Source organism: Tachysurus vachellii, chromosome 13, assembly GCF_030014155.1.
Source record: "Tachysurus vachellii isolate PV-2020 chromosome 13, HZAU_Pvac_v1, whole genome shotgun sequence".
NCBI classification, from domain to species: domain Eukaryota; kingdom Metazoa; phylum Chordata; class Actinopteri; order Siluriformes; family Bagridae; genus Tachysurus; species Tachysurus vachellii.
In genome coordinates, this window is record NC_083472.1 from 2,677,293 (window position 1) to 2,702,500 (window position 25,208).

The 25,208-nt window shown below is 41.4% G+C and overlaps 2 protein-coding genes across 2 annotated transcripts in view; both read left to right on the forward strand.

Moving 5' to 3' along the window:
- The window catches only part of LOC132856372 (cyclic nucleotide-gated cation channel beta-1-like), a 34,953-nt gene extending 22,735 nt beyond the window's left edge, over window positions 1-12,218 (forward strand). The window contains 17 exon segments of the mRNA XM_060885948.1: window positions 201-233; window positions 1,059-1,157; window positions 2,083-2,237; window positions 3,725-3,922; window positions 4,036-4,244; window positions 4,350-4,400; window positions 4,490-4,576; window positions 4,718-4,782; window positions 5,924-6,046; window positions 6,871-7,012; window positions 8,436-8,595; window positions 8,751-8,848; window positions 9,276-9,359; window positions 10,184-10,302; window positions 10,392-10,538; window positions 10,623-10,815; window positions 10,982-12,218. Coding sequence (XP_060741931.1) covers window positions 201-233; window positions 1,059-1,157; window positions 2,083-2,237; window positions 3,725-3,922; window positions 4,036-4,244; window positions 4,350-4,400; window positions 4,490-4,576; window positions 4,718-4,782; window positions 5,924-6,046; window positions 6,871-7,012; window positions 8,436-8,595; window positions 8,751-8,848; window positions 9,276-9,359; window positions 10,184-10,302; window positions 10,392-10,538; window positions 10,623-10,815; window positions 10,982-11,194 — 2,176 coding nt within the window. The 3' untranslated portion in view covers window positions 11,195-12,218.
- A 3,570-nt stretch (window positions 12,219-15,788) lies between these two features.
- On the forward strand, window positions 15,789-24,929 carry fbxl9 (F-box and leucine rich repeat protein). The gene is made up of 8 exons (XM_060885910.1): window positions 15,789-16,013; window positions 17,349-17,450; window positions 17,639-17,953; window positions 18,085-18,756; window positions 18,882-19,094; window positions 21,258-21,500; window positions 22,070-22,287; window positions 24,170-24,929. Exons 1-8 carry the CDS (start codon window positions 15,987-15,989, stop codon window positions 24,324-24,326), a joined length of 1,947 nt encoding a protein of 648 aa, XP_060741893.1. The 5' UTR covers window positions 15,789-15,986; the 3' UTR covers window positions 24,327-24,929.
- The last annotated feature ends 279 nt before the right edge of the window (window positions 24,930-25,208 follow it).

Here is a 25,208-nt window from a genome sequence, read left to right on the forward strand (position 1 = left end):
AAAGATTGTGAAATACATGACCTTTTTTTACTTCTATTTTTTGGAGATTATTTTGTCTAATGATCTGTTTTTGTTTTTATTTTGTCTGGATTGTTCTCGCCCCTGTATACTCAAACACACACACACACACACACACACACACACACACACACACACGCACACAATCATACCTGTTGTGATGGAAACTATGCTGGTGCAAGGGAAAGAAAGCCACAAACTATTTGGACGAAAATGTAAGAAGCTTAATGTGATTTATTTTCCTGCTTCATCTCATCGACCCAAACTCATAAAAAGTCTCTTGATGTGTCTTGTGTGTGACGCATTTTATCCCACCCTCATTCCACTTCTGCATCTATTCACATTCGTGCAGTTGAAAATCAGGGTTTAATATGAACGAACACGATATAATGTTATCGTTTCTATAGTAACAGCTCATGGGGGGCACGGTGGCTTAGTGGTTAGCACGTTCGCCTCACACCTCCAGGGTTGTGGGTTCGATTCCTGCCTCCGCCTTGTGTGTGTGGAGTTTGCATGTTCTCCCCGTGCCTCGGGGGTTTCCTCCGGGTACTCCGGTTTCCTCCCCCGGTCCAAAGACATGCATGGTAGGTTGATTGGCATCTCTGGAAAATTGTCCGTAGTGTGTGAGTGCGTGAGTGAATGAGTGTGTGTGTGTGTGCCCTGCGATGGGTTGGCACTCCGTCCAGGGTGTATCCTGCCTTGATGCCTGATGACGCCTGAGATAGGCACAGGCTCCCCGTGACCCGAGGTAGTTCGTATAAGCGGTAGAAAATGAGTGAGAGTGAGTAACAGCTCATTTACGGGGATTGTTTGGTGGACGTGACACATCATTTATAAGAATAAACAAACTGTTTTTATTAAACGAGTTAAACAAGTAACATCCTGGAAAGAAAACGTGGAAGGAGTCTTCAGTATTAGAGCTAATATAACAATAATTAATAATGTACATTAATTAAGATTACAACATTAGTAGTTTAACATTTTAAAAAAAAAAACGTATGTTGTCTTGTTTTTTTGCTATTGTATGTATTTTGTGACAGAAAGAAGCTGTATTCTTCAGGAGACGAGGAAGATGAGGAGCTGGAGACGGCAGTCAGGGCCTGGCCAAGCCAAAGCAGCATCACCAGCGCCGATGACGCGTAAGCGAGAATAGCTTATCAACTGAGCACCAGATGTTTAAATAGGTATCTATAAAACGGAGAGCTGCGAGAGAGGTGTGTCTAAGCAGCTCCACCAAGCTCCTTTAAGACGCCCTGCCAGAAGCACCGATGATCATCTCTGAGGAATGTCTGGAAAAATGTCTTTGTGGTTTTATTATGAAAGTGTTACAGGAGAGCTGCTAAAATCTGCTGAAACTATAGTTTAGCTCTTTTATATTTACAGCGTGATGCTTTCCTGTTAGTCTTTGGAACCTAACATACTAACAGAGATTAGGCAGGTTCTTATTTCTAAATATCTTCAACATTAAAAAAAATAAAAATTCCCAGAGGAACAAAGTATTTGCAGCGGTTCTAGATCTAGATAAATATAGCATAGATATATTGATTGATTGATTGATTGATTGATTGATTGATTCTACATGGAATTTTGTGGAGTGTTAATACATAGATAAAAATATATGGGTGGATGGATGGACGAATGAATGGAGGAATGGGTGGATACAGAGATGGTTAGATATCGGAAGTATTCAGTGCCTAAATATTTGCATGTGCTTGACACATTTGACACAAGAACATTGTTTTCTTTAGATTGTAAAGAGTGTTTATGATTTATTGGGTTTTACTTGGAACTCTCTCTAATGGAGAAAACCTACAGTGAGTTTTTTAAAGATGGATGGATGGGTTGGACTTTAAAAGGTTCTGTTGCTACTCCAGAAAATATGTACTTTTAGACGGAAGGACATTGAATAGATAGATAGATAGATAGATAGATAGATAGATAGATAGATAGATAGATAGATAGATAGATAGATAGATAGATAGATAGATAGATAGATAGGTGTGTATTGATATTCCAGCAGGCTTACGTGTGCTCTACTCTTAGCTGTATGTGTCACTCTGACAGGCTGAAGGAGCGTCCATCATCGACCGCAAGCCAGGCCAGCACAATGGTGAACGAACGTCTGCAAGAGCTGGTCAAACTGTTGAAAGAAAGAACAGAGCGTGCCAAGGAGAAACTCATCGATCCTGACGACTTAGATGACGAGACATCGACTGCCAGTGAGCTCGAACTTCTAAAACCTTTTTACAAGGTTCCTGAATGGCATAATTGTCTCAGGATAATTGACCCTACACTTTGGGTCTGCTGCTGATCGTTGAATTAGCAATGATCACGAACATTTCTGACTAGCATCACTCACTGACAGCAAGGTTGTGTTTCCTCATGGTATGTAACAACCACACAGCTAGCAGGTAGCAACTATACATGAGTAGATTAGGGAGGAAATTTGCTCACGTGTAACGTAACCTAGCGCTAAAACATCTTAATCCAGTTTCTGGACTCAGAATACAGTTGGAAAGAAACAGACTAATTTTAAAAAAAAATTCAACTAAAATATAAATTTACTCTTTAATTATAACAGTTAATGAAAATTTTTAAGAGTTGTAGCTATGTTTAAACAGCCGTCCTATTCCTGAAAAATTCCACAATGAATGTGGGGGAAAAAACAAAACTAATCTCAAAAAACAAATCATCGCTGTCAGACGGAATCCTCGTATCTCCAAAACCGTTATTTTTCAGGAAATTAAAAAAATGCCGTACCTTATCTGCAGTGCACAGGGTTTAGTCCGCGTTGCAGTGGATTGTCTTGCGCTAAATTCCTGTCCTCAGACGAGCACCAGAACTAGCGGGGGTCAAGATTTTTTTTTCTTTGAGCCCAGTGTTTTGAAGACATTTACCTCAGAAGACGTGTTGATTCGTTGCGACTCTTCTTGAGGAGAAATATGCCGTGAAGCTCTCCCGTGGAGTGAGGAAGAGGTGGACAGTTGAAGTGTCCAATGGAGTTATGAGATTTGCGCTCAAGCTATTTTCAAGACTTTAGATTGGTTAATAACTTGTAAAAATAACAGACCCACGTGGGGACTGACCAATAGCATCGATATGTGAAAAAATATGAAATTGACCAAATTTGGACATACGAGGTTTCTGCCCGACAGCGCCGAAATCTAATCTCAAATGAACTAGTTAGTCAAATAAGAACTGAGTTTAATAATGTATGATCCTAATTTTCAGAGAAAGGATGCCTCCAGCAGGGGCACAATCCGGACCCAAACGCAGGAATAGCAAAGACAAACAAGGGAATTTGTTTAAAAATGTACAGAACTACAAACATAAGGAAACACTTGGGGGAAAAATTGGTAACTAAAAGACAAAATTACAAAAAAAAAAAAAAAAAAAAAAAAAAAAAAACAAGGACTAAGTTAAAACACACACAAGACAACAGGTAAAAATAGGGGAGGTAATTCGAGGGGAAGAACGGGATAAGGATCGGGTGGGGCAAAAACACATGAGGAACAAAACATAAACAAAAGCAAATGGCACAAGACATAAACAAACCTAGCCTGAACGCCCCCTGGTGTTCTGTCAGGGAATTGTCCAAGCCAACCGCAAGGCTAACATGTTGCATGAATAATTATAACCAATGCTCAACAGACTTTTCTGTATAAAAAAGTAAGGTACATAAACAGCCATTTGTAACTTATCCCAGCTCCGGCAGCACCTCCACCTCCTCCACCTGAGCCTCAGAAGGAACCAGAGCCAGTTGATGAGAATCAGCTTGCTCCTACTGAACAGGAAGATGAACAGGAAGCATATATCAAACTGCTGTGCTTCAAGGTGAAGCCTCAGTCCAAAATCGGTCGCCTGATTCGGTACCGCTTCCCAGCCAGCATCGACCCGTTCACCAGTGAGTCCTTGTCCCACCTTCTGCCTTTCAACCACTTTTCTGGACTTTAATATACTGTTGGTTGTTCCACATTATACACAGCGACTGTCCCGTCTAATGTTTCGTGTTTGTAGATCTAGGCTACGTCCTGTGGCTCTTTTTAGTCACTTTAGCCTGGAACTGGAATGTCTGGATGATCCCGGTGCGCTGGGCTTTCCGCTATGATGTTGAGGGCTCACTTTACCTCTGGTTGCTCGCCGACTACCTGTGCGACACCATTTACATCCTGGACGTCCTGCTCTTCCAGCCGCGCCTGCAGTTTATCCGCGGAGGCGATATAGTCGTACGTGACATTTTGGGGATTCGCAGCTAGCAATACTTTGACTTGCACAATGCTGAACTGAATATGACACTCACACTCACATTCGTTTCTATTTTATTTGTCTAGAGTGACAAAAAGGAAATGAGAGCCCATTACATGAAAGATCTGCGATTTAAGGTACAAGCAAATCTTTGTCTGTTACTCTGCTCTGTCTTTATTGACGTCCATTATTATGGCAGTTGAGGTTTTTTTTTAATCTATTTCAGCTGGACGTGGTCAGCCTTTTTCCCCTGGAGTTCTTCTACTTCTTAGATGGAGTAAAACCTCTTCTCCGCTGCCCACGGATACTAAAGGCAAGCCTCAAATTTTAATCCACCTGTAAACACAATTTACTTCTCAGGATTAGTGACTATTTCATTGATCTGCACTACTTAAATGACCCAATGCTGAAAATGCAAGACTTATTCGCTCCTGTCTTTCTTTCTGTGTTTCAGATTTTGTCTTTCTTTGAGTTTAACACGCGTCTGGAAGGCATTTTGACCAAAGCCTATGTCTACAGGTGAGCACAAACATGCACTTGGCCAAGTGGAGATACATTCTGAAGTTCACACTGTAATGTAAGGAATAAAACTCTTATCAAATAATCAACACCAGGAAGGAGTCATTTTTAGGGAGGCGTACAGTCATTTACATTTACAGCATTTGACAGATGTCTTTATCCAGACCAACATGACAGAAGGTCATTTTCTTTTGAAGAAGACATCAATCCTGCTTCATTAGGTCACAGACTAGAATAATACAATCAGTCTGAAAACTGTTTGGAGGAAAGAGAGCAAGAAAAGCACATAATTAGCAATGGTTGTGCTACTTTACGTAGTTAAGCAGGATAAGCAAGGTCCACAGACATCACCACGCTGGAGATGAATATTCCAGTATTCTAGTATTCCAGTAACAGAGCCACAGAGTTTTCTGTCTTTTATACGAACATATGGTAGCTTGTGAGGGATAGGGGGGATGTGGGGGATGAGATGGCAGGGGAGATGTGGTAGCCTAGAGGCTAAGGCGTTGGACCACTGTTCAGAAGGTTGCAAGCTCAAATCCCAGGTCCACCAAGCTGCCACTCCCGGTCCCTCGAGCAAGGACCTTGCTTTGAATAATGGTGTCTGCGAAATGCCATAAATGTAAATAATCTCTGGAAAAACAAGTTAGATGTTTTAAATTATAGTATCTTTATACAGCATTTCCTCACTTTATCTTAAAGTTAATAAGCTTGTCATGTTATTAAGACACTGCAAGGCCTTAACTCCTGTGTCTTGAGGATTTTCCTGTGGAAAAACGTCAAATGTTAAATTTATCTCTGATCGTTCGAAAGTACTAAGCGTTTCCGTAAATGTTCAATTAACGAATGGGAACATGAAATTTTTTCTAACGTTTCTTATTATAATAGAAACATTATTATTATTATTATTATTATTATTATTATTATTATTATTAAGATTCGATGAGATTATTTGAGCTTCCTTTATACAATTCTCTGTAAATTTGTTACTCGTAGAAATAATCATAATTAGATTTCAGAAGCTCATAAATGTAAACCTGTAATTTGTAGCTGCTGCTGTGAAACACCCCTAAAACCCCCGACCAATCAGAATCAAGAATTCAGCACTAACTTCCCCTATCCGCCTCTTTTCTGAACCCAGAGTGATTCGTACCACCAGCTACCTTCTGTACTCGCTCCACGTTAACGCCTGTCTCTATTACTGGATGTCGACTGTGCAAGGCCTCAATTCTACCGCCTGGGTGTACGATGGAAAGGGCAACGAGTAAGTGTTTATTATCCTTTTATTGCTGTCTTGTATCATTAGTTTAATTGTTTATAATATATGTGATGATTTTTACCCAGAAAAAAGTTACACATATTTAAAGTCTATACGCTATTAAAGAAGAATTAAAGAATCTTTCTATTCAAATGGATTTATTTTGAATTTTATTTAAACATTTGAATTATTATTATTATTATTATTATTATTATTATTATTATTATTATTATTATTATTATTATTAAATAACCTTTATTTTTTTAATTTTCTTAACCATTTTCACAATAGTGCTGGATTTGGTCCTAGTTGCATTATCTAATATATAATATATAACAAAGAAAATAAAATAAAAAGACTCTTAATTTATTATTTGTTTATTAATGTAATTGTTTATTAAAATATTAGTTATCAATATCATGAGTAGACAATTACTGTGAATTTGGAAAAGGAATTACATTTAACAGTATTAATTGTTTTTTAAAAAAATATAAGTTTTTAGTTAGTATTCTGAAATAAATTATTAATTGAATCGTTTTTTACATTAAATTGATTGTTTTTTCTTACACATGATATCACACTGCTACAATATAATATATGCTACAATCAGAAGTAGCACGACAGGCACAATACAACAGAAAAGTGATCTTAATACATTTCTCCCAAATGTTTTGGTTTTTCCTCATTTAATCTTTGACTAAATGTATTATTTATTCGTTAATATCACATGTATTTTTATCATAACACTGATACGTAGATACTGACCTTACTAACGTGTAACATCTCTTGCATTCCCCCTACCCCTCACCCACCCCATCCTCACCCACCAGATACATCCGATGTTTCTACTTTGCCGTAAAGACTCTGATCACTATCGGTGGACTGCCGGAACCGACCGTACTAGGAGAGTATATATTTCAGCTCGTCAACTACTTCACTGGCGTATTCGCCTTCTCCATCATGATCGGACAGGTACACGGGTTCTCTTCATCATATACCTCAGCGCTGTTCAATTCTCCAGTCTGATTGGTCAGCGGGTGCCGATATCATTTCTATAATAGGTTTATAGTAATGCACTTGGGATAATATGATCGTTTCTATAGCAACGGCGTATTTACAGGAACCCGATCTGTGCATCAGATCCTTCGCATCGTCTAAGACTAACAATAAAATATGAAAAACTAAATATAATAATTATATAAAAAAAAAAAGCAGGGGGGGGCACGGTGGCTTAGTGGTTAGCACTTTCACCTCACACCTCCAGGGTTGGGGGTTCGATTCCCGCCTCCACCTTGTGTGTGTGGAGTTTGCATGTTCTCCCCGTGCCTCGGGGGTTTCCTCCGGGTACTCCGGTTTCCTCCCCCGGTCCAAAGACATGCATGGTAGGTTGATTGGCATTTCTGGAAAAATTGTCCGTAGTGTGTGATTGCGTGAGTGAATGAGAGAGTGTGTGTGTGCCCTGCGATGGGTTGGCACTCCGTCCAGGGTGTATCCTGCTTTGATGCCCGATGACGCCTGAGATAGGCACAGGCTCCCCGTGACCCGAGGTAGTTCGGATAAGCGGTAGAAGATGAGGGTGAGTGAGTAAAAAAAGCAGTGTTATTTAACAAAGAAAAAAATTTACTTGTTCAAGAGACTCCAGTGTTGATCACAGTCAGAGGTAAAGCTGGAAATTTAAGTAATACCAGAAAGTCTAAAGAATAGAAAACTTTATAGCTGGATGTAACATATAGTTGAGGTTATAAACCTTCAAACAAAGATTTAGCAGAATTAAGTCGTGTTAATAATAAATAAATAAATAAATAAATAAATAAATAAATAAATAAGAGGGATCATAAATATTGTATAATTTAAACTGAATAAGATATTTCACACCGTACATTAAGAGCTGGGGGTGTGTAAACTTTTGAACACGATGATCGGCATAAATTATTCTTTTTTTCTTCTGGGAACCATGTAAATATTTCACTTAGCTTCTGACAGGCGGTATACAAAATGTAAAAATAAGACTTTTATGCAAAATAACAATATACACCGATCATCCTGTTCAAAAGTTTACACCTCCTGTGGATTATGGACTTTGTTCTCTTTTATTTTATAAATGATTTTTTATTTTATATTTATTTATTTCCATATTCCGCAAACTTAACACCTGATATCAGGAAAGAAATGAAAAGTAATTATAAATGTGTATAAAGTGCAATGAGACGTTCGTTAATGAGAAGAAGACATGCTTTTTTTGGGTTTATCTTCATCTTCGGCTTCATCACACCTCCTCGAACCATTGTTGTGTTTAAAAACCTGTAGAAACTTGTGTATTTATTCGTTACATACACCGCGGTAATTTGTTAGTTTAGATGGCGAATAAAACCGATCGATTTTTGCCGTGCTGTAGATGAGAGACGTGGTGGGAGCTGCGACGGCTGATCAGACGCATTACCGCTCGTGTATGGACAGCACAGTGAAGTACATGGGCTCGAACCGCATCCCCAAAGACGTGCAGCACCGTGTGAAGACCTGGTACAACTATACGTGGCAGTCTCAGGGCATGCTGGGTAAGATTTTCAGTTGTCATGGAGCTGAGAGACCATGAATTTATGAGTTAATGGGAATGTGGCTTTTTTAAAGACATCGTACTGGCTCTGATTTTATTGGATCGCTAAACATGGTGCCATTACTTAAGCTAACGTTTTTATAATCCTGTACGTAGATGAAGAGGAGCTGCTTGTGCAGTTGCCAGACAAGATGAGGCTCGACATAGCAGTGGACGTGAATTACTCGATTGTCAGCAAAGTGCCACTGTTTGAGGTATAAACACTTTTTTTTACAACTTAAAGGTGCAGTTTGTAATGTTTAAAATAGTTCCTATCTCTGTATTAATCGTATTATTGTAAGCATACCTCAGAAATCTGTAACTTACAGTACAATGTTGCCATGTGGAGGATCTGGATAGTTTTCCCAATTAAGACCTTTTTAAAGTGATTTCTTTCTGGCCCTGAAATGAGTGCCGAGCACAAGCAGAAAAAAATCCACTCCTTTTTCTTAAAACTCCATCCGTCTGCAAAGTGAACATAGTTTCGCTCGAAGAGAATATGATGTCAAATGTTAGCCTGTAAAATAACAAACTGCATCTTTAAATATTTTTTCTGTATCTACTATAATACTATATACAGGATTGTGCTCTACATATGCTTACGTATTGTATCTCCTGATGTTATTCTTTTCTTTATGTCAGGGCTGCGACAGGCAGATGATCTACGACATGCTGAAAAGGCTCAGATCAGTCGTGTACCTTCCCGGAGACTACGTCTGCAAAAAGGTCCAGTGTGCTTAGCATTTAACGCGGAGACTTTATTTACAATTCGTCATCGCGTTTGCCGTTTCACTAAGAAAAATAGATTCAACTCATCAGAACAGAAAGAAAGTAAATATATATATATATACACACACTCACCGGCCACTTTATTAGGTACACCAGTCCAACTGACCGTTAACGCAAATTTCTAATCAGCCAATCACATGGCAGCAACTCAATGCATTTAGGCATGTAGACATGGTCAAGACGATCTGCTGCAGTTCAAACCGAGCGTCAGAATGGGGAAGAAAGGTGATTTAAGTGACTTTGAACGTGGCATGGTTGTTGGTGCCAGACGGGCTGGTCTGAGTATTTCAGAAACTGCTGATCTACTGGGATTTTCACGCACAACCATCTCTAGGGTTTACAGAGAATGGTCGGAAAAAGAGAAAATATCCAGTGAGGGCAGTTCTGTGGGCGCAAATGCCTTGTTGATGCCAGAGGTCAGAGGAGAATGGCCAGATTCTTATTTATGCTGTGGTGCCTAGGGAGCAGTTGGGGGGTTCGGTGCCTTGCTCAAGGGCACCTCAGTCGTGGCCGGCCCAAGACTCGAACCCACAACCTTAGGGTTAGGAGTTAAACTCTCTAACCATTAGGCCACGACTTGCCCTGTATATAAAAGATATAAAAAGATATAGAATATGATATAATTCTTTAATATGTCAGGAAAAGCTTAACACAGTCTAAACACCAGATAAGGAAACACCAGGTTGTTGCTTTTTTTAGACTTTTTTCTAGGATAAAAGGTGAAGTTACTGGAAATCGTGTATTTTATGTTCTTGATTTAGGGTGAAGTAGGTCGAGAGATGTACATCATAAAGTCAGGAGAGGTTCAGGTGGTTGGTGGTCCAGACGGAAAGACTGTATTTGTGACTCTAAAAGCAGGATCTGTGTTTGGTGAAATCAGGTAAAAAAAAAAAAGTTAGTCTTCTTTCATACGTATCAGTGTTTACCCAAGCTGACGTGTTTCTGCTTTTCTGTCTCTTCACATTGAAGCTTGTTATCGGTAGGAGGCGGAAACCGGAGAACCGCCAACGTCATAGCGCATGGCTTTGCTAATCTCTTCATTTTGGACAAGAAGGGCCTCAACGAAATCCTGGTGCACTATCCCGAGTCCCAGAAACTGCTCCGCAGGAAAGCAAAGTGAGACGTGATGTCTATTTTTCAGAGTGTGTCAGTTGGGTAGTGCTTCTGTTGCTGATGCTATAGTTTCTGTGTGTCACGAAGGAAGATGCTGGCAGATAAGAAGCCAGAGAAAAAGACGGAGGAGGAGAAGGAGCCGGTGCGGGTGATTCCGCCGCGAGCAGAAACGCCTAAACTGTTAAAGGCAGCGATGGAAATGACTGAGAAATCAGGCCTTCGAGGAACACTGGCCAAGCTGAAGGGAAAAAAGAATAACAAGTCTAGTGTTTCACTGCAGGTACCCACACTCACACACACACACACTCACACACACACACACTCACACACACACACACACACACACACACACACAGCCCATTTCTTATTAAAGCTACAAGTGGCTTCCCGTATTCAGTACTGCAACCCTCAGATTCTCTGACCTGTTTGTTCTTTCCACCGTCCAGCCGTCCATATGTTCCTCTGTGCTTCCTGGCTCTCCGATCATGAGGCAGCACTCAGAGCAAGAAGCTGACATTCTCTCTCAGATCTCCGACAGCACCATACACGGACCCCCCATCAGCCCGTCCGGCCTCGGAGATGAAAGACGCTCAGCGCTCGAAGGACCGGCGCTAACCGAGAGGACGATAGAGGGGAAGGACAAGACAGACGACGAGTAACGCTATAGGGTCATGAGGTAACAGTCGTGTGAAGGGTCATCTGGGTCATGTTCCTGATAAGAGTCTGGATGGATTAACATTTATCGGTCTGTTTTAATCCCATGAGATTATTTGACAGGTTTGAAGGGAACTTTCAGACAAAAAATGATTCGCACCAATATACCAATTAACTTAATTGTAATTCTTAAAAGAAGGCAAAGGTTGGAGTTGGTTTAAATAAAACCCAAATCCAGACCCAAAGCCTGACTGTAGCCATCTGAGCTCCTGTATTCTGTTTATTAAGAGACTTAACAATTAATTTAATCCATCCTTCCTAAAACATTCATCTATCAGCATTACATTTGTTCTTGAGGCTTTAAATTTTGTTAGAATTTGATTGTCCCTTTGCACGTTCCATGTGAAGTGACTTCTTTATATCTGTAATACTTATTTTGGAATATTTGGTCTGTGGTTTTCCTCATTTTTAAGGTGAAATGTAACACTCTTAAAGCTTAAATGTCCAGAAATGAATGGTTTCGTTACGGGAACCACACAAGCATGTGAGGTATTAAATGATCTGGCAACCACTGGTGTACAAAAAGAGTGACATTTATAATTATATCATCCATTCATTCATTTTCTACCGCTTATCCGAACTACCTCGGGTCACGGGGAGCCTGTGCCTATCTCAGACGTCATCGGGCATCAAGGCAGGATACACCCTGGACGGAGTGCCAACCCATCACAGGGCACACACACTCTCTCATACACTCACACAATCACACACTACGGACAATTTTCCAGAGATGCCAATCAACCTACCATGCATGTCTTTGGACCGGGGGAGGAAACCAGAGTACCTGGAGGAAACCCCCGAGGCACGGGGAGAACATGCAAACTCCACACACACAAGGCGGAGGTGGGAATCGAACCCCCAACCCTGGAGGTGTGAGGCGAACGTGCTAACCACTAAGCCACCGTGCCCCCCCAATTATATAATTTAATATGAATTATTTTCACTCATCTATCATTCGTATTAACTCCAGTTGAGATCCAGCATGATGGTTTATATATATATATATATATATATATATATATATATATATATATATATATAATTTTGACACTTTGACGGTTTATTTAAAATTTTTTTTTTTGCATAGTCCAGTCCAGTTGCAAGGTTTAAACTTTGCCTGTCTGTGCATCATCCATCTACAGTATGTGCCTTAATGAACCCCAATCACTGTCGAGTTCCTGCACACCTTCACATCCTCCCTAAAGGAACAGTAAAAATGGCAAAAGGTATCTTTACAATTTGATGATTCTTACAGGATTTTACAGAAAATTGATTTTAAAGAAAGACCTTTAAGCACCATTAAGGACAATCTCAGCTTAGCAAAGGTATGAGACAGGAAAGCATTTCACATGTTACTGATGTACACTGACTGAGGTGTGAACCTCGAGCAGACTTTCCTACTTTATAACCTCCAGATGTTGGCCGTTGCTCTTATATTCGTCTGACAGACCGCCGTTAAGAGAGAAGCATGTAGAAGAGTTTAATAACGAGGAACAGATGGTGGGAACGTTGCCTTTTTTCGCATCTCCTTTAGGTCAATTTTGGTGCAATTATTTATTCATTTGTTTGTTTGTTTGTTTGTTTCTCTTTTGTGTATCTGTGAGAACATTAAGGATTTTTTTTTAATGATAAATTGCACAAATTATATTTTAGCAAATAAAAATCTCCCTAAATTTCCCTTTATTAGTTTCTTTTGTTCTGTTGACAGAGCATTTTACTCATTTTACACACTTATGCATTTATTTCTCAATCGTATATATTTCTTTTGTAATAATCTCATAATGAGAAATTTTACTCACGATAGATCTTTTTTAGTGGTATAGGCAACCGAATGTGCAGAAATGATTCTCATACAGTTCGATTGTTATTTTAGATGGTCATCTATTACACTTCTTTGATTATGTCTAAATAGGTGAAGTGATTCTTTCATTTTGTTTCATTTGATGTAAGAGGACTTTTTTTTTAAATATTTTATATAAGTGTATATATAAATATATATATATAAAACACTGTGTATGTTACATACTGTCCAGTAGACGAAACATCCAACCAGCGACGTATGCACTGCCTGATATATAGATTTTATTAATAAAACTGTTTTTGTCACTTAACTGTCACTTATATGAATTTGTCATTGTAATGTATTTCAATAAATAGTTAATAATGGTATTACCTCAAATGTTGTATGTGTTTTCTTTTCTTCTGAGAAATTGAATTACTCTCTCACTCACTCATTTTCTACCGCTTATCCGAACTACCTCAGGTCACGGGGAGCCTGTGCCTATCTCAGGCGTCATCGGGCATCAAGGCAGGATACACCCTGGACGGAGTGCCAACCCATCACAGGGCACACACACACACACACACACTCTCATTCACTCACGCACTCACACACTACGGACAATTTTCCAGAGATGCCAATCAACCTACCATGCATGTCTTTGGACCGGGGGAGGAAACCGGAGTACCCAGAGGAAACCCCCGAGGCACGGGGAGAACATGCAAACTCCACACACACAAGGTGGAGGCGGAAATCGAACCCCCAACCCTGGAGGTGTGAGGCGAACGTGCTAACCACTAAGCCACTGTTCCCCCCAGAAATTGAATTAAATTTCTAAATTATTTCTATCTTGTTCATTTGAACACAAATGTTTATTGTCATAGACACGGAGAAGCAGGTTTGTACTGTACGGACTCGTATCTTCCTTTCTAGATTCAACAATAAAATTTAAAATGCTATATAATGAATCATTACAAATTTTTATGCCTTATAAATCAATTTTTTATTTATTTATTTATTTTTATTATTTATTTATTTATTTTTTTTTGCATACATTGACACTTGAACCTGATGTACATTTAGATTCCTAACATTTAAAAATAAAATAAATTAAAATTAAAATAAAAAAAAACTCCCTCAGAGGTAGAAAGTTTAACAAAAATCCAGGCAAATAATTATTTTGACGATGATTGCATTTGAACCACAGTGCGATCTTCCTCGTTTTTTTTTTTTTAACCAAATAATTGCCTCTGATGGGTCTGTTTAGATCTTTAGTCTTAATGATGGCTTGTTTTCTTTACGGGAAGTGGCAGCTCTCCGGACTTAATGTTGTGAGTTAACAGCAACGGATTCCATTGAAGAGCTGAGCAGGAAATAGTTTAAAACCTTTTGCTTCCTTAAAAATTGCTGGATCACAGATATACACCGTTTCATATTCATACACCGTTCACACGGTTTATATGTCAAATTGCCTTAAATTATATGTAAATTCGAAAGTCTTCACTTGGAGCTTATATTCATTATTCCATTTCATCTGGGATTATTGCTGTGATTATTATTAAAGCTATGAAGGTTTTTATTTTGTTAATTTGTTAGATATTGCTAATGTTATTTGTAAGTGTGAATTACTAATGTGAATATAGGTCATGACATTAATCTGACCTTAAGTCTTCCGTGCCATGAAGATTTTGGACCTCCACTGAGATGAGGGCGACTCTGTGAGGATCCTGAGGCATCTAGTGATGTTCGATGTTAGACTCTTCTACACTAAGAGGAGATGCAACTCCATGTGATCTTTGAGAACAACAATCTCCTCATCAATACAACATTTATCAGACTGTATATTTATAATCACACCCTCCAGTGTCACCCATATGAGGATGAGGTTCCACTTTGTGTCTGGTTCCTCTCAAGGTTCCTTCCTTTAGTATCTAAGGGAGTTTTTCCTCCCCACAGTCACCTGAGTCACCTCAGACTTGCTCAATGGGGATAAATACATACACATTTAAATATATCTAATATTAATCTTGAATTTTGTATTATATTAATCTTTATATTCTTTATATTAACCTTTTTTCTATGTTTATATTCTGTAAAGCTGCTTTGATTTTGCTTTGAGCTACACAAATAGTTGAACAAAATTTGAACTGAATTGAATTGAATTAAATTGAACTGAATCAAAATGAATCGAATTAAATTGAATTAAATTAAATTGAATGAAACTGACTTAAATTGAACTAACTGAACGAATTAAATTGAATCAAATTAAATTGAACTGAAATAAATTGAATTAACTGAATTGAATCGAACTGAATTAAATTTAACTGAATTAAAGTGAATCGAATTAAATTGAATTAAATTAAATGGAATTAAACTGACTTAAATTGAACTAACTGAACGAATTAAATTGAATCGAATTAAATTGAACTGAATTAAATTGAATTGAATTAAATTGAATTAACTGAATTGAACTGAATTAAATTTAACTGAATTAAAATGAATCGAATTAAATTGAACTAATTAAATAGAATCGAATTAAATTGAACTAACTGAATTAAACTGGATTTAATTGATTAAACATATCTCAGGCCTCTGATATTTACAGATACAATTTAAAGCATTAACTCAAATGATTCATTTATTGATTTAATTTATTTGACGGATCAGATGACGTCATCAGTCCAAACTTTTAAATCGTAAAAGAAGAGGGTGGAAAAAAAATCACAACAAACAGGCGGAGGGACAGGAAGTTCCCCGGGACCACTTCCGGATCTCTCCACGTCATGCTTTTGTCTAGCGGTAGTCATTGTAACGTGCGTGCGGTTCAGACGTGTTTACACTTAGTGCCGCTGGATTTGTTATTTACGACATGCCGGATTATGGATTCGTTCTGTATTATTGTTTAATGTCCTCGTCATCTGACTTTCTCCTTCTGCAGGTAAAATGACGGATCAGTGATGGAGACTTCAGCTTTGCCGCATGAGGTGAGAGACGTCTGATGCTGACGGATTAAAGCAGCCATAAGTGATATTTAAGAGCAGCCCAGCTGCAGATTTAACGACCTGCTTTACCTGGACAAATACACAACAATCATCACAAAACTGCTGTAAAACATCTGTAGAATAACGTGTGTGTGTGTGTGTGTGTGTGTGTGTGTGTGTGTGTGTGTGTGTGTGTGTGTGTCTGTGTCTGTGTCTGTGTCTGTGTCTGTGTCTGTGTGTGTGTCTGTGTGTGTGTCTGTGTGTGTGTCTGTGTGTGTGTCTGTGTGTGTGTCTGTGTGTGTGTCTGTGTCTGTGTCTGTGTGTGTGTCTGTCTGTCTGTCTGTCTGTCTGTCTGTCTGCGTGTGTCTGTGTGTGTCTGTGTTTGTGTGTCTGTGTTTGTGTCTGTCTGTGTGTGTGTCTGTCTGTCTGTCTGTCTGTGTGTGTGTCTGTCTGTCTGTGTGTGTGTCTGTCTGTCTGTGTGTGTGTCTGTCTGTCTGTCTGTGTGTGTGTCTGTCTCTGTGTGTGTGTGTCTGTGTGTGTGTGTTTCTGTCTGTCTGTGTGTGTGTGTGTGTTTCTGTGTGTGTGTCGGTCTGTCTGTGTCGTCTGTGTGTCCGTCTGTGTGTCGGTCTGTCTGTGTTGTCTGTGTCGTCTGTGTGTCTGTCTGTCTGTGTCTGTCTGTGTGTCGGTCTGTCTGTGTGTGTCTGTCTGTCTGTCTGTCTGCGTGTGTCTGTGTGTGTCTGTGTTTGTGTGTCTGTGTTTGTGTGTCTGTGTTTGTGTGTCTGTGTTTGTGTCTGTCTGTGTGTGTGTCTGTCTGTCTGTCTGTCTGTGTGTGTGTCTGTCTGTCTGTGTGTGTGTCTGTCTGTCTGTCTGTGTGTGTGTCTGTCTGTCTGTCTGTGTGTGTGTCTGTCTCTGTGTGTGTGTGTCTGTGTGTGTGTGTTTCTGTCTGTCTGTGTGTGTGTGTGTGTTTCTGTGTGTGTGTCGGTCTGTCTGTATCGTCTGTGTGTCCGTCTGTGTGTCGGTCTGTCTGTGTTGTCTGTGTCGTCTGTGTGTCTGTCTGTCTGTGTCTGTCTGTGTGTCGGTCTGTCTGTGTGTGTGTCTGTCTGTCTGTGTGTGTGCGCGTTACCTGAGCTGTAATATTTCTGTAATATAACGTATGTGTGTGTGTGTGTGTGTGTGTGTGTGTGTGTGTGTGTGTGTATGCATGTCTCAGACATCCCTGTAATACAATATCACTTTGTAAATAAACACAGAATTGTGACCTGACAGGAGTTGAAATGAAGGAGAGGAACTGCAGATGCTTGAGATGTCGTCATGTGCATTTTGTTCCTCATGTTACAGGTCATTTCTTACCTTCTGAGCTTTCTTCATCCATCAGACCGAAAAGAAGCCTCGCTGGTCTGCAGGAGCTGGTACGAAGCAAGCCAAGATCATCGCTTTCAGGTTTTCCTCAAGTTGATAATATCTGAAATTGTTTCTGTACATGAAGCAAAACCGGATGGACGTGATGGAGAGATTAACTGTAACCTTTTTAATGCTTTGTCAGCAAGACAAATGTTATAGCAGTAAATATCTGTAATGATGATAACCTGGTGGATGTGGCATCCCATATTCCGGATTTTTTTCCTCAGAAGGACGTCACGTTCAGGTTCCCGGCTTGTGCGTCTTCCTTAGGGTTTATCCGTGGACTCGCTCATCGCCATCGGTGCAGTCTGATCATCAGCCATGTGGACGACTCCAGCCTGTCGCATAAAGTGCTGGAGGAGGTCCGAGTCCACCTCGGGGCTCGGCTCGAGGGTCTGTCGCTGCCCAGGAGCAGTCTGATGGAGTCGACCCTCCTGAAGCTGCTGCCGTATCTGACCGGCCTGCGGAGGCTCCACCTCAACGGCCTCAACAGCCTCTTCATGTCGGGAACGTTCCTGAGCCGTGAGGAGCATCGAGAGCAGGTCAGTCGTCCATCGTTAATAAGAAGAAACCTTTAACTAAAATGGTTTGAAACAGTAGCTTGAGAGCTGCCGTCGTGCACAAAGATATTATTTGAATGTCCTGACCGCTAGATTTGTTATCGTGTTTAAAGGTTCGTGCTGCGCTGAAGAACCTGGAAGATCTGGACCTGTCTGACCTGCGCTACCTCTCTGACATCACCTTTAACCGTCTAACAGGCTGCACTGTGAGACTCCGCCGTCTAGCGCTGGCTGGCTGTCACATTGCTTTCGAGTTCGACCCTTACCTGGGCAGTGCAGTGGGGCCGGGCTCGTCAGCCATGTTGTCGCTGAGGAACCTGATCCGTCTCGTCCAGGATCAAAGCTCCACGATGCGCAGCCTGGACCTCAGCCGCACCTCCATCACCCCTGAGTCTCTGCGGATGCTGGTCCAGGTCCCCGGCCTCCACCTGGAAGAGCTGAGCCTGTCCGGTTGTAAGAATCTCACAGACTACTCCATCGAGCATCTCTGCAGGCACCAGCAAGGCCTCCACACGCTGGACCTGAGCGGCTGCTCGGAGCTGACGAGCCGCAGCATGACGGCAGTAGCTACCGAGCTCAAACAGCTCCAGAGTCTCTCGCTGTCCTGTGTCTGGTGGATCACAGGAAAAGGTCTGGCGGATTTAACGGCGCTTCCTGCTCTGAGCTCATTAGACCTGGCAGAATGCGTTAACGTGAGCGGAGCCGAGCTGGAGAAATGTCTGTCTTCACCACAGCGCAGAGTTCAGCTTGAGAAACTCAGCCTCAGGCGCTGCACCTACGTCAAGGTGAGAACCACGGACAGGATTTAATACAGGTGAACTGGACAAAATGATTATGATATAATTTTGATTATGATTTTTTTCCACTATAGTGAAATATTTGAACAGATTCTCCTTGTTTTTTTCTCCAGGACATTTGCTCGCTATCTCAGTTGATGTCGTCCAGACTGAAAAAGCTGGATCTGTCTTATTGCATCCACCTGACAGACTCGAGTGTCCGTGCCGTGGCCTCCAACCTGCCCGGTCTGCATGTGCTGCTTCTCGGCTCGTGTAAGCTGATCACGGACTGCGGGCTGCTCGGGATAGAGGAGCCCAGCCTTTACAAACCGCCCGTCAAGTGGACGGTAAGAAAGCTGGATATACACAGGAGCACATGTACCGAGCTTTTGGTACGAGTTTCATCAGTTTTCTGAACAGATGCTTTTTAATACAGATGTGCAGGCTCCTTTTTTATAAACACACAGATCTCGAAGTCTTTGTGGAAATGCATTTAAAAGTTGTATAAAACGTTGTCCTTCGTCTCAAACCTCGCTTTCTAAACAGAACAGATGCTAGGGATCGTTTTACTGAGGGCCGAATATCATAAAACTGTAACAAATAAGAAATACAGAATTCTCAGTGTGATTGATAGGTGGGATGGATGTATATGGGCTGATGGATGGATGGATGGAAAGAGAGATGGGTGGATGGATGGATAGAAAGATGGATGGATGGATGTAAATATAGATGGATGGGTGGATGGATGGGTGGAAAGATAGATGGGTGGATGGGTGGAAAGATAGATGGGTGGGTGGAAAGATGGATGGAAATATAGATGGATGGATGGATGGCTGGATGGAAAGATAGATGGGTGGATGGATGGTGGAAAGATAGATGGATGGATGGGTGGATGGAAAGATAGATGGGTGGATGGATGTTGGAAAGATAGATGGATGGATGGGTGGATGGAAAGATGGATGGGTGGGTGGATGGGTGGAAAGGTAGATGAGTGGATGGATGGATGGAAAGATAGATGGGTGGATGGATGGGTGGAAAGATAGATGGGTGGGTGGAAAGATGGATGGATGGATGGAAATATAGATGGATGGCTGGATGGAAAGATAGATGGGTGGATGGATGGGTGGAAAGGTAGATGAGTGGATGGATGGATGGATGGATGGATAGATGAGTGGATGGAAAGGTAGATGGGTGGATGGATGTTGGAAAGATAGATGGGTGGATGGAAAGATAGATGGGTGGGTGGATGGGTGGAAAGGTAGATGAGTGGATGGATGGATGGAACGATAGATGGGTGGATGGATGGATGGATGGATGGATGGATGGATGGATAGATGGATAGATGGATGGATGGAAAGGTAGATGGGTGGATGGATGGGTGGAAAGATAGATGTGTGGATGGATGGGTGGAAAGATAGATGTGTGGATGGAAAGATAGATGGGTGGGTGGATGGGTGGAAAGGTAGATGAGTGAATGGATGGATGGAAAGATGGATGGATGGAAATATAAATGGATGGGTGGATGGATAGAAAGATAGATGGGTGGATGGATGGGTGGAAAGATAGATGGGTAGATGGAAAGATAGATGGATGAGTGGATGGATGGATGGAAAGATAGATGGGTGGATGGATGGATGGGTGGATGGATGGATAGCTGGGTGGAAAGATAGATGGTTGGATGGAGGGATGGAATGAAAGATGGATGGATGGATGGAAAGATAGATGGATGGGTGGAAAGCTAGATGGATGGATAGATGGGTGGAAAGGGATGGATGGATAGATGGGTGGAAAGATAGATGGGTGGGTGGATGGGTGGAAAGGTAGATGGATGGATGGATGGATGGAAATATGGATGGGTGGATGGATGGGTAGATGGATGGGTGGAAAGATAGATGGATGGGTTTGTGGAAAGGTAGATGAGTGAATGGATGGATGGAAAGATAGATGGGTGGATGGATGGATGGGTGGATGGATGGATAGCTGGGTGGAAAGATAGATGGTTGGATGGAGGGATGGAATGAAAGATGGATGGATGGATGGATGGAAAGATAGATGGATGATAGATGGGTGGAAAGGGGATGGATTTATAGATGGGTGGAAAGATAGATGGATGGGTGGATGGATATATATGGGTTGGTAGATTTATGGATGGATGGATAGATGGATATATAGATGGGTAGATGCATAGATAGACAGATAGATGGATATATAGATAGATGGATAGGAAGAAAGAACTTTATTGTAAAATAAATAAAGTTATAGCACTAAATACATGCAGGAGCTGGTGAGCAAGTATATGTGTGTATGTAAGAGATCCACATGAAGATGACAGAAAAATAGGAACATGAGCGAGTTGTATATAAGACACAATATGTCTGATTTACACTGTGTATAATAATCAGCATTAATAATCCGAAAGTGCCTTGAATACGACTTAGTGACAGTCCTGACCACATGGTCTTCCCTGCTGCTACTAAACAATAAGCTTTTACTTAATCCTTCATCCTCAGCCATTCAACCTTCACCTTGTGACGCATCAGGAGTACAAAGGGCCGAGCTTCACCCATACTTTTGGGAACATGGACCTCTTTCAGCCTCCTCAAATGCCGTTCAAAAAGAAGCCACGTCTGGTGACTGACGAGGAGCTAACAGCCTTCAGAGAGAAGGAAGGAGCCTCGTTGCGGGCAATCAGAGGCCTTCAGGAGCTCGACCTGTCTGGCTGCTCCAACCTGACAGATGTCAGCATTACACAGGTGTGTGTTACCGCGTTCACCAGACGCTCGGCGCGGTCGAGACGACGTTCTGTACGTGACCGGTGTGTTCACAACTGCGTCGTTTTCATGGGACTGAATGCTGTTTAATAAAACTCAAAAATTTTAATTCCATAATAAACTAAACTAAAAGTGTACGTTGTAATAAACTTCGTATCCTAATATTACGCTGTAATAACTACTACAGTGGATTTATTTTTTTTTTTGTACAAAATAAAATATATTTATTAAAGTCGCAGTCTGAAATAAAAGCTCTGATATCTTTAATCTATTCTGGAGAAGGTTTTTACGAGATGGACGTTATTAAAGGGGCGATTTGTAATCCTTAGAGCTGCCTATTGACTGTTCTCGATAATATTTGGCGTAGGAATTCATTTCGGGGCAGAAAACGGGGGGCTAAAGCGAAGAAAGGATTGAATTTGTTGCACGGACGTTTTACGAATCACGTTGTTGTCGCAATTACAACATGTCACGTAACCAGTCAAGTAAACAATTACAATTGTTCTATACTGATAAATTCAGTATTCTCAGCCAGGTCCTTGTTCCCGCAGGTGCTGCGGTTCCCCATGCTCCAGCGCCTCTCTCTCATCATGCTGACGGAGATCAGCGACGAGGGCGTGGCGTCTGTCGCTCATCACTGCCGCTGTCTGACCAGCCTGTCGCTGAGCGGCTGTTCCCAGCTCACAGACGCCGGTCTGGCTCGCGCTCTGCCCTGTCTGCACAGACTGCAGCATCTGCAGCTCGCCTACTGCAACGGCATCACAGACAGGTGAGCTGACACACACCTACACCACCCCCACCTGTACTTCTTATCTCCATCACCTCATATAAGTTCATCCCTGACTTAGAACCCTGTGTCCTGCTCATTGGTTTTTATTCCTCTCAGTGTCGAATAAATAATCAATTAATTAGCGCACATGAAGAGATCGTCTTTTAGGTGTCGATTAGTTTTCTATAACAGCAGCTCGGACAGCATCGCAGCTGCAGGTCGCAGGTTTATGTTAATGCGCTCGTTCTAATTCGTTGTATTTTCTATAACGGCAGATTGTTCACAGCGACACGAACACGTTTACGACACATTTATCATCAAGAGACTTTTGCAGGCTGCTTTTTTGTGTGTGAGAGACAGAAGCGAGAGACAGAAGCGAGAGACAGACTCGAGAGACAGACTCGAGAGACAGACTCGAGAGACAGACGCGAGAGACAGACGCGAGAGACAGACGCGAGAGACAGACGCGAGAGACAGACGCGAGAGACAGACGCGAGAGACAGAAGCGAGAGACAGAAGAGGGAGACAGAGACAGACGAAGAGGGAGACAGAGACAGACGAAGAGGGAGACAGAGACAGACGAAGAGGGAGACAGAGACAGACGAAGAGGGAGACAGAGACAGACGAAGAGGGAGGGAGAGAGACGAAGAGCGAGAGAGAGACAGAGAGCGAGAGAGAGACAGAGAGCGAGAGAGAGACAAAGAGAGCGAGAGAGACAGAGAGAGACAAAGAGAGTGAGAGAGACAGAGAGAGACGAAGAGGGAGAGAGAGAGACGAAGAGGGAGAGAGAGAGACGAAGAGGGAGAGAGAGAGACGAAGAGGGGGAGAGAGAGAGACGAAGAGGGAGAGAAAGAGACGAAGAGGGAGAGAGAGAGACGAAGAGGGAGAGAGAGAGAGAGAGAGAGAGAGAGACGAAGAGGGAGAGAGAGAGAGACGAAGAGGGAGAGAGAGAGAGAGAGAGAGAGAGAGAGAGAGAGAGAGACGAAGAGCAAGAGAGAGACAAAGAGAGCGAGAGAGAGACAAAGAGAGCGAGAGAGAGACAAAGAGAGCGAGAGAGAGACAAAGAGAGCGAGAGAGAGACAGAGAGCGAGAGAGACACAAAGAGAGCGAGAGAGACACAAAGAGAGCGAGAGAGACAGAGAGAGACGAAGAGGGAGAGAGAGAGAGACGAAGAGAGAGAGAGACGAAGAGAGAGAGAGACGAAGAGGGAGAGAGAGAGAGAGACGAAGAGGGAGAGAGAGAGAGAGAGAGACGAAGAGGGAGAGAGAGAGAGAGAGAGAGAGACGAAGAGGGAGAGAGAGAGAGAGAGAGAGAGACGAAGAGGAAGAGAGAGAGAGAGACGAAGAGGAAGAGAGAGAGAGAGACGAAGAGGAAGAGAGAGAGAGAGACGAAGAGGAAGAGAGAGAGAGAGAGAGAGACGAAGAGGAAGAGAGAGAGAGAGAGACGAAGAGAGAGAGAGACGAAGAGAGAGAGAGACGAAGAGAGAGAGAGACGAAGAGAGAGAGAAACGGGAGACAGTAATATGGAGAGATTTTGGGGAGAAACCAAAAGAGAGAGAAAGGGATAGGGAGAGACAGAGAAAGAGAGTGACAGAGATTAAGAGAGGGAGAGGGAAAGAGAGACAGCGACACAAATAGGAAGAGAGAGAGAGGGAAAGGGAGATTGAGCGAGACGGACAGAGAGGCTGCTGAGAGTTAGACTGTTTATAACATGACTAGGAATTTTCACACATTTCACAACATTAAATGTTTATTATAAACTGATATTTAAAAAAAATGACATTGTGTTAATCTTTTTTATACAAATGATGTTCAGTTAATGTGGTTGTAACAGTTCGTGGTCTCTGTCGTGTTGTTTAATCGTCTTTCACGTGTCTCATCAGATCCCTGAGCCTCATACTGCAGCACTGTCAGAGACTGAGGACGCTGGACATCTGCATGTGCAGAGACATCACCGTATCTAAGGTGGACTTCCTCCAATCACAACTGCCCTTTCTGGAGAAAGTGTCCAGTACCGGTTTGTGGGCGAAACCGGATTAAACCTCGCGCTCTGATTAGGCACAGTTTTAACATACGGATAGTACGCGGCTGAGACCACGTGTTAAATTACTGTACGCATGTACGTGTAGAGGAGGCGGGACAAACAGACCAACTCTTCATCACCGTGTAATTTCACTGATACTCGCTTGTATTGTACCGTTACAAATCCGTTTCCGTGCTTCCGTTATTCCCGTTTTCCGCTGCACGATTCGGCGGTCGGAAAACAATCTGTAACGCTTTGTAGAAAAGTCACAGTGCAGTGAACTACTGTGACATGAACTACAGTAACATGCTCTAAGAATCAGGACTTTACCGTATTATGCACTATAATGTTGAGCGTCACAGAAGCTGTCTTTTTTTATGCATATAAACTGTAAAAAAAAAATAAAAATAAAAATGTAAAAATTAAAAAAAAAAAAAAAAAATGTTTTTACGGTAAAAAAAAATAAAAAGTCTGGCAGCTTCGGTTGCCAGAACTTTACCGTAATAAATACGGCAGAACCGTTTCCACTATTATAGTAACAAAATATCAGGACTGTTAATTTTAGGGTTAAAGTTAGTTTGAGTCCATGTTTAACTGTATAAATTTGTATTTCTTACAAAAAAGAATGTTGTTTGCTTACATGAAAATACAACAAGTTATTTTACCTAAATTTTCTTTTTCTTCTAAATTTTTATTGTGAAATAAACTAATGTAAGAGTTTCGTTTCTAATATCCATTAAAAGGTTTTGTCGTTAAACGAACTGGTTCACTGTTGGGTTTTTCTATTTATAAAAATTTCAATCTAAAAATTCAAAATAAACTCAAGGATTCAATTCGATTCAAGTTTATTTGTATAGCGCTTTTTACAATGGACGTCGTCTCAAAGCGGTTTTACAGAA

Coding starts and splice junctions, on each gene's coding strand:
- fbxl9 (XM_060885910.1), top strand. CDS start 15,987: ATGGAGACTTCAGCTTTGCCGCATGAG. Junction 16,014..17,348: donor CTTCAGCTTTGCCGCATGAG/GTGAGAGACGTC, acceptor CTCATGTTACAG/GTCATTTCTTACCTTCTGAG. Junction 21,501..22,069: donor CAGATGTCAGCATTACACAG/GTGTGTGTTACC, acceptor TTGTTCCCGCAG/GTGCTGCGGTTCCCCATGCT.